Genomic DNA, 16,086 nt, shown 5'->3' with positions numbered 1-16,086 from the left:
TGTCGGCTGAGGCTTTACATTACTACAGAAATCAGGTAACTGCTTCGTCCTGAGGTGGCGGTTATGTTTTGTCGTGTTTAGTCACGGCAGATCTTTCACTTTAATTACAACAGGTTTAGGTGTGCGCCATAGATAGTGCCGTCATGTAAACGAAAGTGAAAAATAATGTGTCTCCAAAATGAAATGTCATGTTTCACCCTTGCCACCAAATGTCATGAAAACGGGGACGGTAGTTTTTTCTGTTATCCTACTGGAGGTAACATCTGGACTTTCTGGAAGTGAGGATTCAATCATTCACAGAAACAAGTCCAACCAGTCTCCCATCCCTCCCTGCTCCACATTTATATCTCAAGACACCACCGCACCTTCGATCTTCCCTCACATTATATCACATGTCACGATGTTGCTGGGAACACAAACTCTCTTTTACACAGAAATCATCCAGTTTGCAAAAATACCGTAATTCTCTCGACCGCATAAATGGATTAATACCCTCAAAAGAATATCTTTCTTTCATGTGGCCTCCCACTTTGCACTGTAAACTAAGGCCCCTGTTATCCTATTAGTGTGTGTCAGACTGTCATATGGACATTTTTTTTTTCCTTTAAACTGCTCCATGTGTCTTTCTGCAAACCTTCTAGTCTGCATTTGATTAATCTGAGCATTTGGAAATGATAAATATCTTTTAGTTTGTATGGAAAAGTGTCTACCCCCAAAAGGATGCCTGGAGGAGTCAGTGCATGTAAACAATAACCTAGTGCGAGTGTGCACAGGCAAGATTTAAAAGTGGATTAAAAGTGCTAGCAGCTTAAGCAAAACGAATCTAATTTAACTATTTGAAGACAGACAAGTTTTGACAGTGAAGTAGCCTGGAAGCACAGGAAAAAAAAAACAGTTTGTTTCTGCTGAAAAGTTTCACAAGAGAGCAGCCACATTGCTGTAATAACACCGTGCAGGAATGCAGAAAACATTAGCCTGCTTTTTGTTTTGGGCACCCATAGTTTTGGGGGCACACTTGCACACAAACAAACAAGTTTACAAAACAAGACACCCGGTGTGTCCAAAACGTGAAACTGACAGAGACACTTTTAGAGGATGTGTTGGGCACAAACTTACCGACCAATGCTGTCAAATCCAGTCAGCATCCATCGAAACAAACGCGTACTCTGAAGTACTTCAACACATGTTGCTCGGTGAGGTTTTTTGTTTTTTCGGTTACCGGCTGGCAGAGCTCGCTCGCTCTCTCGCTCGCGCGGACAGACAGACAGTTTGGATGCTCGTGCTGCGGTGAGAAACCGCTCTGCTGCGGTGCCTTCAGGTGCACCTCGGAAAACTGAGCTCCCAATTGTTTTGTTTTTTTGTGTGTGAAATGTTTCATGGTAGGCTTTTGTTTTTACAAATTCAAAATGCATATATTCAAAAATACAATATATATGCAGCTTTATGTAAAGATAAGACAGCACCCTGCACCTACATATAAACTCGACTGGATCCCAGATAGCAAAATGTATTATGGCATACATTTGGCTTTTTTTTTTTGCATTAAGAAAGCCTTTTGGCCAAACTGTGGTATGATTAGGGTTATCCATAACAGATAAGGAGGCACCATCAATATATGACTGAGTTAAGGCATGTTTATGGCATTGCCAGAAGACTGGGCGCGAGCGGGAACAGCTGGTTTGGGGCTTTATTTTGGAAGTCCACAATTTGTTTAGGGTGAATTTTGGCTCCCTTTTGGTATGATTTTGGCTTTCCCAATTTGGGCCATTTATGACCCAGACATCCACCCATAACCTTGTCAAAATGACAGCCAGATTTGGGCCAAAGCGAAGCCAAAGGATTTTTGCTATCTGGGATATGTAGCCCTGACTGAGCTCAACTCAGTGTTGACCAATGCCACAATTACATAACATAATAATATTATAGCAGAGCCGGTTGGATCAATAGTTACAGGCTACATGGAGCATGATGGGGTGTTTTTTTTTTGGTTGGTGCCTAAGGATAAGGATGCTTTGTTTACATACATTTGCATATATATTGGAGACATACTGTTTTATTATATATTTGCATATTTAATTATAATATAGGTATGTATATTCCATCTATCAGTAATGATAGATGGAATAGTCTAACACATGTCAGTCCAGCTGATGGGTTATGAACTGGAAGTATATATCACTTTACAGCTCACCACAGTGGTGACATGCAAATTAAATGGTGACTCTAAAATTCCCATAGGTGTGAATGTGAGAGTGAATGTCTGAATGTGTGTGTGTGTGTGTCAGCCCTGTGAAGAATGTCCAGGGTGTACCCGACCTCTCACCCAAAAGTCAGCTGGGGTCGGCTCCAGCCCCCTGCCACCCTGATAAGGAGAAACAGTTCTGGAAAATGGGTGGTTGGATTTATTTTGCAGGTTTGTAGTTCAAAAACCAAGAGAAGGCAAGCCTCAGATTCATTGCATCTCAGTGGATTTTTAGTAGTTTGATCAACTGCAAATGTGTTTAGAAATATACACCACAAAAATACAACATCTACTAAGTTGGGCCATGTATTATGACCCAATCTTGTGCCTCTCGCTTGCATAGGGCCCCTGTTTAGTCTTTAGTTTGTGTTTCTAAACTAAAGTAGCACAAATTATTCTAGGGAACTTGTTGGTTTATGGGCATATAGGTGCAGCTTCCATGTTCAATCTGCTTTGTGCACTGCATTTCATTTCTATCACTTATAGACATAAAGTATTGCTTTGAAAGTCACTTCAGTGTCTTGTTTTATGTGTTAAATGCAAGATTTAGTCTTGTAATCGTGCTCATTTTAACAAGTGTACAGCCTAATAGCAAATACATCCAAACAGCACGTGAATGCAGCATCTGTCTCTCTCACAGTAGCTGACCGAGTTGAGGACAGGAGGACAATAACTGCGGCTCGACGATACTTTGTAGTACTGTGTGAGAGTGTGTGTGTGTGTGTGTGTGTGTGTCACCGCATTGGAATGTCTGGCTAGTGTTTCACACCAAAGCCAGCCGTCCACTTTATGTAGCCTAGAGTACCCCCCTATACACTGTTTTCTCTGGCAGTGCAGACTCCAGAGTTGATGATGTGTTATGTATAGACTTGTTATGCAAGCACGTTTTCATTTTTAATAATCACAGGTTGGTTGGCACCCACAACCACAGGCCTCAAAGTTGCCATGCCTGGACCGGCCTGCCAGTGCACCAGCCAGATGTGCATGTAAAACAGGTTAAGTGCAATCTGGATTAGGTTTACATCTTGTAATGTGAGTAGATTTAGACATTGCATGTGGATTCATTGCACAGCAGCTTTTTATTCACATTACTATAATGAAAGTAGAATTTTTTTTAAAAAACAAGTAAGTTCCGCCCGTGAACGCACCACCGCCCCGCCCCCCCGCAGAGAGAGCGAAAGCACGTGCTTCAGAGAGCGAGGGAGAGAGAGATTCCCCCTTTTCCACCTCACAGCCTATAACTTCATTTATTTCAAGTTGGAAAAATGAGGGGTTATTTTCCAATTCCCTCCCGCTCCCGCTGATGGGAAGTCTTATGCCATCCAGCAGGAATGTGCAACTCTTCAATTCCTCCACCCAGGAGCGTGCAAACCCATGGGAATCCCCAGCCAAGGGTGTGTGTGTGTGTGTGTGTGTGTGTGTGTGTGTGTGTGTGTTTTCTAGCATTATCTAGTTTGTTTTTGTTTTTTTACATGTGCTGTGACACTTACTGCATCTCCTCCCTACCTAACAAACCTTGCACCATCATGACTGTGACATGCTCTATGCATATTTTTTTGCACACACACCGAGAGATACATGCCTGTCTGAATCATACAGATTGAATGTGAGAGTCATAATCCTGTTACACATACCTATGACCTTATTTGATGAAGTACAAACGTGTATTTCTTCTTACAAAACAAGCCTCTGAGCTACTAATTTCCATTTTTTTTAAAGTTCATAGGCTTTATAAGTTACTTTAACTGAAGTTTGCTCTGTGACAGACATCAGGTGTCCCTTTGCCTCTACTGGTTGGGTCAAAATTGCTTAACTGCAGCTTGTCTTATATATTAATTTGTCTTAAATGCACATGTTAAAGTGTAAAGCAGCACCAATTTGCTGCATTCCTCTCTGTGGGTTGAAAGTTGCACTGCAGGCCACACCTCACTGAAAAACAAGGTGTTTTTATTGCCATGAGTAACGGGGCAAATACTTTGAACTGTGACCTAAATGAGGACCACACAGCAGCAGTAGTAGCGTTTATTTGCATCATATTATTCACTGCCGACTTTAAATATTTCTTGAATCATCTTGTTATCCACTTCATGACTGTCGAACATTAACAAAACCCACAACTGTTTGAGTTTCAGGTGAAGCTGCTGATGGCCTGAAGTTGCATTCATGGCCTTATTTTTGTGGATCCTGCCCTCTGCTGTCAGTAAAGGGTCATTACATCATTACGTGTGGAAAGCCTCTGATGCAATAGTACTGATACTTTTGATCATAGCAGAAGCACCATTACTAATGCTATCCATAATCGAGACTCGACAAGGTACATCCCACTATAATCAATCAATATAATTATTTTATCATGTTGTATAATGTGCAGGTGGTTCCACATTATATATATGGGTGCTGACTGTGTGTTGAAACTGAACATGGAAGGAAAAAAAACACAAAATTTGTATGTGGAAGAGAGAAACAACTATTTTTACACAAGGCCTCCAGTTAATTCTACCCTACAACAAAGAGTTGCTCTGTTCTTGTTCAGTCTTTTCACACTTCACTGAGCTCAGCTGAGGAATTACCCTGCAACCATAGACTACATCTGCAGTTAGCCCTTAATGGAAGGCACAAATCTTTGTTTTTTTTTTTGCAAGATGTGGGTTTACACTGCGACGCAACGAAACGCACAGCCACTCTCCATGAATTACACAATGCCCCCACAACTGTGTTGTTTACAACAAAGCAGAAATAAACAAAGGGTGAGACAAATAACCTGCATGCAGGCTGCACGCACAACAAGAACACAATGACTGCGTGACAATCCAGCCAGGTACTATTCTGAGTAAGCAGCTAAACAGCTACCTGACTCAGTGGTTCTATGGTTGTAGCCTTGTTTGACTCAATTGTCGCCTATTGAGTCATGGAGTAGAGAGCTGGGGTAACAGCATGGACTTTGGGACAATGGTGTAAGTACAAACAAATGCCTGTGCACAGTTTGGGTCTGTTCCACAAGTTTCAGGCATGTCATAAAGAGAGAATGAAGAGTGATTTCTCAAGTGCTTTATGAAAAACAACCCCCGGTCTCATGTTGAAAGTCAAAAAACAACAGACAAAAGTAGTTATAACTTCATATATAATTTATTATGAAATCATAATATACTAAATATAATCAACTGCTATGCAGGAATATATGTTGTACAATACAGAAATAGTAAAATAAATACTCTTAAAGCATAGTTTTAAAACCCTAAAAAAACAGCTTTAGTTGGTTTGTAAGGCTTATAGGTCTCGAAACGAACGTTTACCTAAACCAAACACATTGTGCGTACACTACCGGCATTCAAGTCAACTAAACTAATATTCTGAGAAGTAAAAACCAAAGCAAATGAAACAAGAAGAACATACAATTAACCTTCGGAACATCTGAAGTAACCATCGTACTGTACTGATGAACAGTGGATTCAAAAGACCGTTCCACTCCATTTATGATACCGGGATCACATGCGATGGGCTGATTTGATTCTATTTCACACTTTGACAGATGTTACAGTTAATTATGTCCCCGGGCTCGTTGTACAATGAACCCAAATGAATTATTTATCCATATTCTACTCTACTATGAACGGATTTGTAGTGGGTAAACATCCTAGAAATGCAATTCTAATCCGAATAACTTAACCTCTTCTTGCATAACGTCTGTGCACAGTTGAGATTAATTTTAAAACCACAGCAAATTGCATGGCAATGAAAATCAAATGAACCCTCGTAGGAGAGTTCTTTGTCCGCCTTGGAAAGGGGAGCACTCCTTCATTTAAACATTCACATATATAGTATGTGCCATGCCCTGTGGGACCATTGTAACTCTATGACTGCCTTCGTAAAGACGAGAATTAAAGACACAGCCCAACTCACTTATTAGTCATTAAGAGTTTGCTTTGCAAAGGAAGAGCTGACACAGTTTTCAACAGGTCGAGCGAGAACAGGAAAACAGCAGTGTGTGAATAACAGCAAGAAAGAAGCTGCGGGATATTAAATAGCAGTCTAGCAACACTAATGGCTTTCCCTTTCTAGCACCCAATTAAACATTTCTGCAACAGACTGAGGTTGCACTAAAACATCATCAGTCACGACGGAGGGAATCTCCTTTGTTAAAAGCTAAAAATACAGGATGATTTATGCCAGACACAAACATAGAACACATGGGTTGCTGTGCTAGAGACCCACATCCCTTGAAATAGGGGAAATCTGGGGGGTTTTTCCACAAACAATAACACATGAAGATCACCTTTGTTTCACACTGCAGTTGAGGACAGTGTTTAGACAAAGCAGTCTTTTAGTGGACGGACAAAACACAATATTGCTTTTAGCACAAGATCCAATATCTTTTGGCTTTGAAATATTTAAATACTTTAGATTTTAAGACTCCGCATTGTCCAAAACTCCTGTTTCGCCAACTGAGCAACTGGACCTCAACTTGGCAACACCAATCACAGGCAAAACCTCAACAACAGCTTCCTAAACGCGATCCCCCGCGTGCAGTCGTTACGGTGATCGGCATCACTTGAATTATAGTGGCAGGACACTGACACTTTTCCTACACTCTAAGCGAAGACGAAGTGCAAACAACAACCCCCTTTTGAGCATCATAAAGTGTATTTTTTAGACTGCTAAGATGACATTTAGTGCTCGCCAACATGACAGTTGACTTTTCCTGAGAAGAGGAAATCAGCGTGGGTCATGTAGGTGACTCATTACGTATGGTTTTTGTCATAGAAGCATTTTATAAATCACTGAGTTTTTATTTTTTTGCAGGAAGCACCCTACTTCATATTTTAGTATGCGCAATTACATTACATTGCCCAGTACAAGATGCTGGTTACTTGAGCAGCTCCACTAAGGGAAACAGGAGGATAAAGTTCTCCACGTAAGGCACTTGAAATCTATTGTTAAGAAATGATTATCCGTTATCTTTTTAAAATATTAGAAAAGATAGAAGTGACGGAAGAAAAATCCAAAATGTAAAATATCACAAAAGAAATAAGAATGTCGATTTAGATTCAGGCGAAATTCAAATTTGGGGACGTTATAAGAAGTTAGGCAAGAGTTCCCTGAGAGAATCCGACAGCATGACTCTGTTTTCAAGTAAAAAAAACTTGTAACCAGTTATGGGAGCTTTTATATTTCTTTTTTGCAGTGTTTGCTAAAAAAAACAGTTATAGTTGCATCTTAACCACCACAAAGATATATATATATATATATTCTGTGCAGATACTCAGCACCTACATACCACATTAAAATGAAATATGTAGTGTGCCTTTTCTTTTAGTTGGTCCTTAAACCTTACTATTTTATTCAGGTTAAAGAAAAAGTGAAAATGGGACCGAGCACATCCTTCATCAAACTGCTTCGTTATGGTGAAATTCAACTTTCGGCCTCATTTACACTTTTTCATTAAGGAGAAAATAGGAAATCTCTGTTAATTAGGCAGCTAGTTAGCCACACAGGCTCCAGGGGGAGAAGAATACGGTTCGGAGGGCGGCGACAGTTCTTCTCTCCTCTTATTTATGTGTTCATTTACACATAAATAAATGCATAACAATAAATTACAGAGGTTGACTCTCGGGAATCAACGTGTATAGATTGTACAGGATTTTAAAACTATCATAAGCTTATAACTGACCCTTACTAGATTGTCATATCTTTCTGCTTTTAAATCTGCACTGTGCTCAAACCTCTTCAGCAGGTTTGCATGTAAATAACAAGTAAAATACAGAATGAATCAAGAACATATGGTAGTGAAAAAAGAATAAATAGTAATGCTAAAGTATACTATGTCGCCTCTCCTTTTCAGCTCTTGCGAGAGGAGCTGCACCACTTTCTAAGTGCTACTCCGCTAGTGCTGGCCACCACGCACAGCGCCCCGCCGAGGCTCCACAAGGTCGGCGCGCGGTTAAAGAAGATGAATTGGAAGGTGAATGCCAGCACCACGTCGATAGTTCTCATCAGGGCCACAGGGCCGGCCTTTTCAATCTGCAGGGCCTTTGTGAGGAAGGTCTGGCCGGCGATACCCAGGACTGCAATCAACATCAGCATCCAGCGATCACGGCCGCAGAATGGGATTTTCCATTCCCCGAGGATGGACACGGTGATGATGCACTCGATGAAACCGATGACAGCATAGTACCAGACAGAGAGGTAGTAGTGGACGCTTTTCCCGATCTTGCGAAGGACAACGAATGTAAAAGCAGCTCCGATAGCTCCTATGAATGAATGAATCAGAAAAACAATGAATCAATCAAGACATGTGAGACTTAACAAGCACTGATTCGCATAAACATAAAAATCCTCAATTTGTATCTAAAGTCAAAACTGGCTGCATCATAACTTCCATCTTTTGCCAATGCCAGGAATGGTCAGCAAATTCGGGAGGCCAAAGTTCAATTCAGCTGCAGCTACAAAACAGGAAGGATTATAAATATATCAGTTGTAGCAATGTGCTGTATATATCTCACACTTCGAGATGCTTAAAAAGCTCTTAGCATCCCAGAGCCAGCACTGGGAAGCCAGTGAGGGATCATGGCTTTGACTTTCTACTGCAAATCTAAGCAGTTTTCTTACCAAATTGGCTAATGTTACTTTTTTTGGATTGTGTAAGATGCTTATTAACCTGGAAGGACCTAAAACTAACACAAGGAGAGCAGCTATGTGAGCAACACTGGCTGGAAGAAGTTCCCCAGAGCAGAGCTGACCTAATTGGAAAGACTGTATCTCCGAGCTGATCCTGATGTCCCAGGGGACGCGACTGTGTCGCGTTAATGGTTGTCATGGTAACCCTGACCTGGTTAAGTGATATCTGAAAAAGATACCTCCTCCTGAATGATTTTATCTACCGGGTTGTTGGTCAAACAAATGTTTAATTCTATGCGAGTGCTGTACGAAACTGTATTCATTGTATCACCGGCAAAGGCAGCGATTGATCCCTTGATGTGGTTAGTGTAGTCTCCCTCGATGCCACGGAGATGCTGCCCGAAGATGAACGGTGGTCGGGCGATGAGGATGACTCCGGTGATGGTGAAAACGGTGAAAACACAGTCCCAGATCGTACACCTCTCCTTCAGGAAGATCCAGGCCAGGAGGGAGGTAAAGACCGGATTGCTAAAAGGGCACAATGAAAGGATAATGTAAATGAAACACATTATGTCGAAGGAAGTTGAGAGAAAACTGGTTGATCAGACAGAGGTGTACAGTTCTATTCAGATCCCCCTTACCAGATCTTTAATGAATTAGTGACAGCATATGGGAAAAAGAGATAATGAGGTATTGTTGGAAAGTGAAATAACAAGAGGGAGATCAACAAAACAGGTGACAGCACGAGGACAGAGCTTATTTGTAGTATTAGTATAATCCCCACTAATCAGTGACAATTAATTAACTTCCCACCTACTCTCACCTGAACATGATGACGGTGGCATCTGCCAGCGGCATCTGCTGAACAGCATAGAAGAGCAGGATCATGGCATTGGAACCGATGAAACCGCGAAGCACCAGGTATATACGTTTATCTCTGGGACCAAGGAAACCTGTCCTGGAGGAGCGGAGACATGAGGGTGATGGATGAAAGACGGACGGATGATTAGACCGACTGACTGAGGGAGTTATAAAGTGAATTTTTAGAAAGAGACGGATGGATAGACATTTGGCAGCGGAGCGAGGTGAGAGATGACAAACGATCAGATGGCTGGATAGAGAGTTAGGTAGATTTAGGTCGTGTTAGAGATGACAGTAATGGATGGACAGATGAATGGGTGGAGCTGAAAGGAGAGGTGGTTATGAATGAATGTAGAGGACACATGGGCAGATGGATGAACAGGTAAATGAATAAATAGCAGTACTGGTGGGAATTAAGTTTCATTTTGGTTTCCTATCCATCCATGCAGTGATGAAGTCTTATTTCTTATTTCATGTCAATATTCATCTGCTGTTACCGTATACAAAGTGACAATTTAGACTTACAATACATTATTTTAAGATTCTACTTCTGGTGGGAAAAGAATTCCTTAGACATCATCATTTAAACGTGCAGATTTCTCTATTACACTTCAAAATGATGCCTTGCAGAGTATTTCATTTCTAAAGGGATTTATTTAAAGCGACGTGATGCAACTTTGCTACCGTAAAATGACAGATTTGAAAGCATTTTGAAGCTATACTGACACGTAATTAGGTGAACGCCTGCCTCTGTCATTCCCGCTCTGTGCCTCATACATCTGTTCTCACACTGTGTATTTTTGAGTTGTGGGCCGGGAGGAAAAGTGTAGCTCTTTACGGCGCTAAGTCACACACAACCAACAATTTCTTCAACTGATTTTGGTGAAACTGGTTCGTATTTTATTGGAGAAAATGTTTTTTTTCTGAAGGACAGTAAAGTATAGTTCTGACAACTGTGATGCTGTGAGCTCAGAGCAACGGGTAGATGTAGTGTTAGGCATTTTGGACCACTGGGAAGAGGAGGTTTTCGGGATCCGGGGCAGTTGGGGGGAGAATAGAGCAACACCTGAATCATAGCGGGGCGAGCAGGCAACATAACTGGGCTCAGCAGAAGAAGAGCCTGGTAGAGTTGAAGAGACCCAAATTCATGTAGGACGCTAGGAAGTGAAAAAGACAGTGACCGAGCGAGAGGCTGCCAGACAAGAGTAAATCGATAAATCAGTCAATAAATAAAAGGCTGGAAGACAGGCGCCGAGCTGGGTTTCCGGCTGTTGGACAAAGTAATATTAACTGGCTGCTATGTCTTGTGTTGTTGCATTTCATGATGTTTGGCAACTAAATAAATAGGTAAAAGTAATGTCCCAACACTGGATCTACATTGTATATTTCTCATCAACTGGCCAGAGCGGAATAACACGTTTCTCGCAGTATTTTGACAACTTAAACTCACTGTTTGAGCAGGGATTGTGTGCTAAGCTGGGAAATGCACTAGCTTTAATCTAATCACAACATATAAACTGTCAGTTTGAAATAAAGACTGTTTGGGAGTGTTACGACGTCACTAATTATTGTGTAAATCTCAAATCGAAGTGTTGTTTAAGTGCAGAAGTCATCATGCTTACTTGTGGTAGATGAGTAACGGCATGGTGAAGAGCATCTGGAAGAAGCAGCGTATGGCGCTGATCTCTATGGCGTGGACTCCCTCGATGGTTTTCACCAAGAGGGTGATGATGGAGAAGAAAACTGTGGACAGAAAAGCATAGAACAAACCAAGACCCGGACATCTCTTTGGTTTTTCTTGGCCTGTGAAAGAGAGAGAAAAGGAGTGAGGGTGGGGGAGGAGGGGCCCTATCACCGTTCCACGTTTGATTAAAAGAAAAAAAAAAGATTGCTTCTTTTGTCGCGCTCGTGTGGATACAGTAACGTCGGGATGGAACAATAATCAGGGTAAATATTCAGTTGAAAAAAAACTACAAAAGACAGAGGAGTACAGTGTTTGCAAGGCCTGCCTGCGGAGCACGAACTGATACGCTTGTGGACGTTAAATATCAAACTGAGGTCACTCAGGTATTTCTTTGTATGGGTGCACAATGTGTGGTCTACTTACCATTCCATTTATAACATGTGCTATTTGTTTTCCTGACCTTACACCAGGCGGGGGGGACATGGATGTCCATCCTCCCTAACCTTTTAAGGTCCAGTGTGTAGATGTTAGTTTGAGATTGTAACCGACTGAATACCCGTCACCTCCCCTTCTAGTTTCAAGCATGAAGGAGAAACTACAGTGGCCGTGAAACTTGTAAAAAACAAGAAAGATCCTCTGTAGATATAAAAGGGTCATTCTAAGGTAACATAAACATAACAGTTATTTATTTCCAGGTGATTATACGCTAATAAAAACATAGTTATGAATGTTATATTTCAGTTTCTGTCAATAGATCCCCTTAGATGTTACACACCGGACCTTTAAGTTGTTATATTAGAGCCTCATTTTGTTTGTGTACAGTGTATTTTATTCATAGTTCCACTATAATGACTAGTAAACTCTAGATGATCATTACAATGTAACAATACTCTATTTATACTCTAGGGTTAGTGTCATTTTTCACCAGGAAAGGTTAACTCATGAGATTAATTTCACTTCCTTCATTTTTTTTCTTCTTCAAGCATTTCAAAGTAAGGCACCTTTTTTCCCTCATACGAACATACCAAGTGTAAAACACACACCACCTTTGTTGATGGGCACATTTAAAGCAGGTTTTCTGTTCTAACAGGCAACACATGGGGGTCACACTGGGTCAAACATACACATTTAATTAATTAATTGATTAACAGCAGTGTTTTGAACCTTTAGAACAAGGTATGGATGTTGGACACGCTCACCACGGTGCTGTAAAAAGTGCAAAGTCATGCTCTTGAGTGATGTTAATCAGCGGTTTATCTACGCACATAGCAACAGAGTTGTTATGTGCGTAGGCATACATATGGGTAATGTAGTTTTATAACCGGGTACAATGAAAGATAATCTTGGTGAAGACAATGCACCTTGAACAATGAACCGAGCATTAAAAAAAAAAGATATTTCCGTTAGAAGTATGTTGATGTAACACTTGTGAGAGAAAAAGAAAGGCATTTTTAAACTTTTTTTTTTAAATGTGTAAAGTGACTTTAACTGTGTTTTTTACTTCGACTACATCCCCACTTATAGGCTAATACCCTCCACGTGATGTCAGCACTATTATTACCGATACGTGACGTTTCACGGTTGTATAACACGAGGCATGACGCTTTCTGCTTTCATAAAGTTTAACTAAAACATTTGGCACATATAATTATAATTTATGACTTTTTTTATTTATTTTTTTTTTTTAATGCGTGCGCTTTTCTCTAACCTTCACGTGCATTTTCTTCCCTGGATGCGGGTCTGACGCAAAACGCCGGCGGACATAGCGAAGCTTTCCCCTCCGGTGAATGTTCGCTTCCTCTCGTTTCCTCCCGAGCATCCTCCTCATCGTCATCACACGACACACGACAGTTGCTTTGCAAGTGAATCCACTCTGTCGCCTGTCGCTCGTTATCGCCGCTGTCGTCGTCGTCGTCGTTGTCGTCGCCGCCTCTGTCAACTTTGTGAAACACTACGGTAACGTCGTCCTCGGACTCGTGGTTACAGTGGTGGTTACAGTCGCCCATGGTAAGATGTGACGGCTGAGAGACAGCATGCCTCGGACTGGAGTGCTGTCCGCCTTTCTTTGGTGCCCTGAGTGACTGAGAAGAAGGTTAATGACTAACCTTGCTGGCAGGATACAAACTCCCATGCGGTGGTTACTTTACCCACAGGGGGGCAGAACTGAACCTAAACCAACTCTGCGGGACAAATAAAACATGAACTAAAACATTACCGAAACGTTTACGCCCATAGGAGTGGGCGTAAACCAAAACTTACACATGTTTAAGCTGCCTTTATGACATTTACATAAACTGGTGATCCAATACAACAACTCTGCCATGAATTAAACTTTAATGAAACTTCTAATGTTTCTGTTTTAAAGTATTAATATGACAAAAAACATCAGTTACTTTCAGGGAATACACTGATGCCCACCTAAAACTTATATACTATCTCATAATTAAGAGATATAATCACGAGGAACACTTGTACAGTTCAGTGTGATTCAATACAACAACTCTGCTATGTATTCAACTTTTATGAAACTTTTAATGTTTCAGGTTTTTACTGACACTGTCAGAAAATTATTAATATGACAAAAAACAACAGTTACTTTCAGGGAATACGCTGATGCCCACTTAAAACGCATATATAATATCTCATAATTAAGAGATATAATCACGAGGAACACTTGTGCAATCCAGTGTGATGTCATAAACTCTGCTATGAATTCAGCTTTTATGAAACTTCTAATGTTTCAGTTTTAAAGTATTAATATGACAAAAAACATGAGTTACTTTCAGGAAATACACTGATGCCCACTTAAAACGCATATATAATATCTCATAATTAAGAGATATAATCACAGGGAACACTTGTACAATCCAGTGTGATCTCATAAACTCTGCCATGAATTCAACTATTATGAAACTTCGAATGTTTCAGTTTTTTACTGACACTCAGAAAAGTGTTAATATGACAAAAAACATCAGCTACTTTCAGGGAATACACTGATGCCCACCTAAAACGTATATATAATATCTCATAATTAAGAGATATAATCACGAGGAACACTTGTGCAATCCAGTGTGATCTAATAAACTCTGCCATGAATTCAACTTTAATGAAGCTTCTAATGTTTCAGTTTTTGTTGGCCCTCTCATGTATGTAAACTAAATTAGAAACTATTTTCAATATAATGCACTCCTGTACAACAACAGCACCGACTAAGACCTCAATAATAAACATAAAGTAGAATTATGACCTCTCTGACAGTGAAAGCAAACAAAAAATTAAACATTCTAAGCTTTGTAAAAGAGTTTTATGGCATGATTATGATGCAGCAATTCATAATTATGAGATATACTGTATGTTTTAGCTGGAACTAGCTTGGGGCATCGATGTATTTCCTGAAAGTAATTTATGGTTTATTATGAGGTCATAGTTCAACCCTTTCTATTTGCCCACACTGACACACTGTACACATTAGCTACTCTACTCTTCTACCACGAAGAAGACACAAATTAATCATGAAGACCCCCAAGTGATGTCGCACTATATTACCGATACGTGACGTTTCACGGTTGTATAACACGAGGCATGACCGCTTTGCTTTCAGAAAGTTTACTAAAACATTTGGCACATAATTATAATTTATGACTTTTTTTTTTTTATTTTTTTAATGCGTGCGCTCTTCTCTAACCTTCACGTGCGCTTTCTTCTTCCCGGGATGCGGGTCTGACGCAAAACGCCGGCGGACATAGCGAAGCTTTCCCCTCCGGTGAATTTTCGCTTCCTCTCGTTTCCTCCCGAGCACCTCCTCATCGTCATCACACGACACACGACAGTTGCTTTGCAAGTGAACCACTCTGTCGCCTGTCGCTCGTATCGCCGCTGTCGTCGTCGTCGTCGGTGTCGTCGCCGCCTCTGTCAACTTGAGAACCACACGGTAACGTCGTCCTCGGACTCGTGGTTACAGTGGTGGTTACAGTGCCCATGGTAAGATGTGACGGCTGAGAGACAGCATGCTCGGACTGGAGTGCTGTCCGCCTTTCTTTGGTGCCCTGAGTGACTGGAAGAAGGTTAATGACTAACCTTGCTGGCAGGATACAAACTCCCATGCGGTGGTTACTTTAACCCACAGGGGGGCAGAACTGAACCTAAACCAACTCTGCGGGACAAATAAAACATGAACAAAACATTACCGAAACGTTTACGCCCATAGGAGTGGGCGTAAACCAAAACTTACACACGTTTAGCTGCCTTTATGACATTACATTAATAAGTCTAAAGCTAAGAAGTATAAAGCTGGTGACCAATACAACAAACTCTGCCATGATTCAAACTTTATGAAACTTCAATGTTTCGTTTTAAAGTATTAATATGACAAAAACATGAGTTGCTTTCAGGAATACACTGATGCCCACCTAAAACTATATAATATCTCATAATTAAGAGATAAATCATGAAAACACTTGTACAATCCAGTGTGATCTTTTTTGACAGGTCGTAAAAAACTGAAACATAGAAGTTTCATAATAGTTGAATTCATGGCAGAGTTTATTAGTATAATATGACAAAAAAACATCAGTTACTTTCAGGGAATACACGTGATGCCGCACCTAAAACTTTTATCATATATCATAATTAAAAAGATATAATCACAGGAACACTTGTACAATCCAGTGTGATCTCATAAACT

General features: G+C 40.6%; 2 protein-coding genes across 4 annotated transcripts in view; both read right to left on the bottom strand.

The window, feature by feature from the left end:
• The window catches only part of plce1 (phospholipase C, epsilon 1), a 75,122-nt gene extending 73,832 nt beyond the window's left edge, over positions 1-1,290 (bottom strand). For all 3 annotated transcript variants that reach the window (XM_027289593.1, XM_027289590.1, XM_027289592.1), the window contains exon 1: positions 1,117-1,290. The gene's annotated coding sequence lies outside the window, so the exon portion shown is untranslated. The remainder of the gene's footprint in view (positions 1-1,116) is intronic.
• A 5,741-nt stretch (positions 1,291-7,031) lies between these two features.
• Positions 7,032-13,682, bottom strand: slc35g1 (solute carrier family 35 member G1). Its single transcript, XM_010747751.3, has 5 exons — positions 13,111-13,682; positions 11,341-11,521; positions 9,681-9,815; positions 9,189-9,385; positions 7,032-8,490 (listed from the first exon to the last, which is right to left on the bottom strand). The coding sequence occupies exons 1-5, from the start codon at positions 13,406-13,408 to the stop codon at positions 8,078-8,080; spliced, it is 1,224 nt and encodes a 407-aa protein (XP_010746053.2). The 5' UTR covers positions 13,409-13,682; the 3' UTR covers positions 7,032-8,077.
• Positions 13,683-16,086: the final 2,404 nt, after the last annotated feature.

This window comes from Larimichthys crocea, chromosome XVI (assembly GCF_000972845.2).
Source record: "Larimichthys crocea isolate SSNF chromosome XVI, L_crocea_2.0, whole genome shotgun sequence".
NCBI lineage: Eukaryota > Metazoa > Chordata > Actinopteri > Sciaenidae > Larimichthys > Larimichthys crocea.
The sequence above is the reverse complement of the archived record's forward strand: the minus strand, read 5'-3'. Positions and strand labels throughout refer to the sequence as shown.

What these genes read in the sequence shown, in the direction of transcription:
- slc35g1 (XM_010747751.3), bottom strand. Translation starts at nt 13,408, where the DNA reads ATGGGCGACTGTAACCACCACTGTAACCACGAGTCCGAGGACGACGTT. An exon ending in CCGTTACTCATCTACCACAA is followed by an intron (nt 9,816 to 11,340) that starts GTAAGCATGATG and finishes CCGCTCCTCCAG; the next exon opens with GACAGGTTTCCTTGGTCCCA. An exon ending in ATCAATCGCTGCCTTTGCCG is followed by an intron (nt 8,491 to 9,188) that starts GTGATACAATGA and finishes ATTCATTCATAG; the next exon opens with GAGCTATCGGAGCTGCTTTT.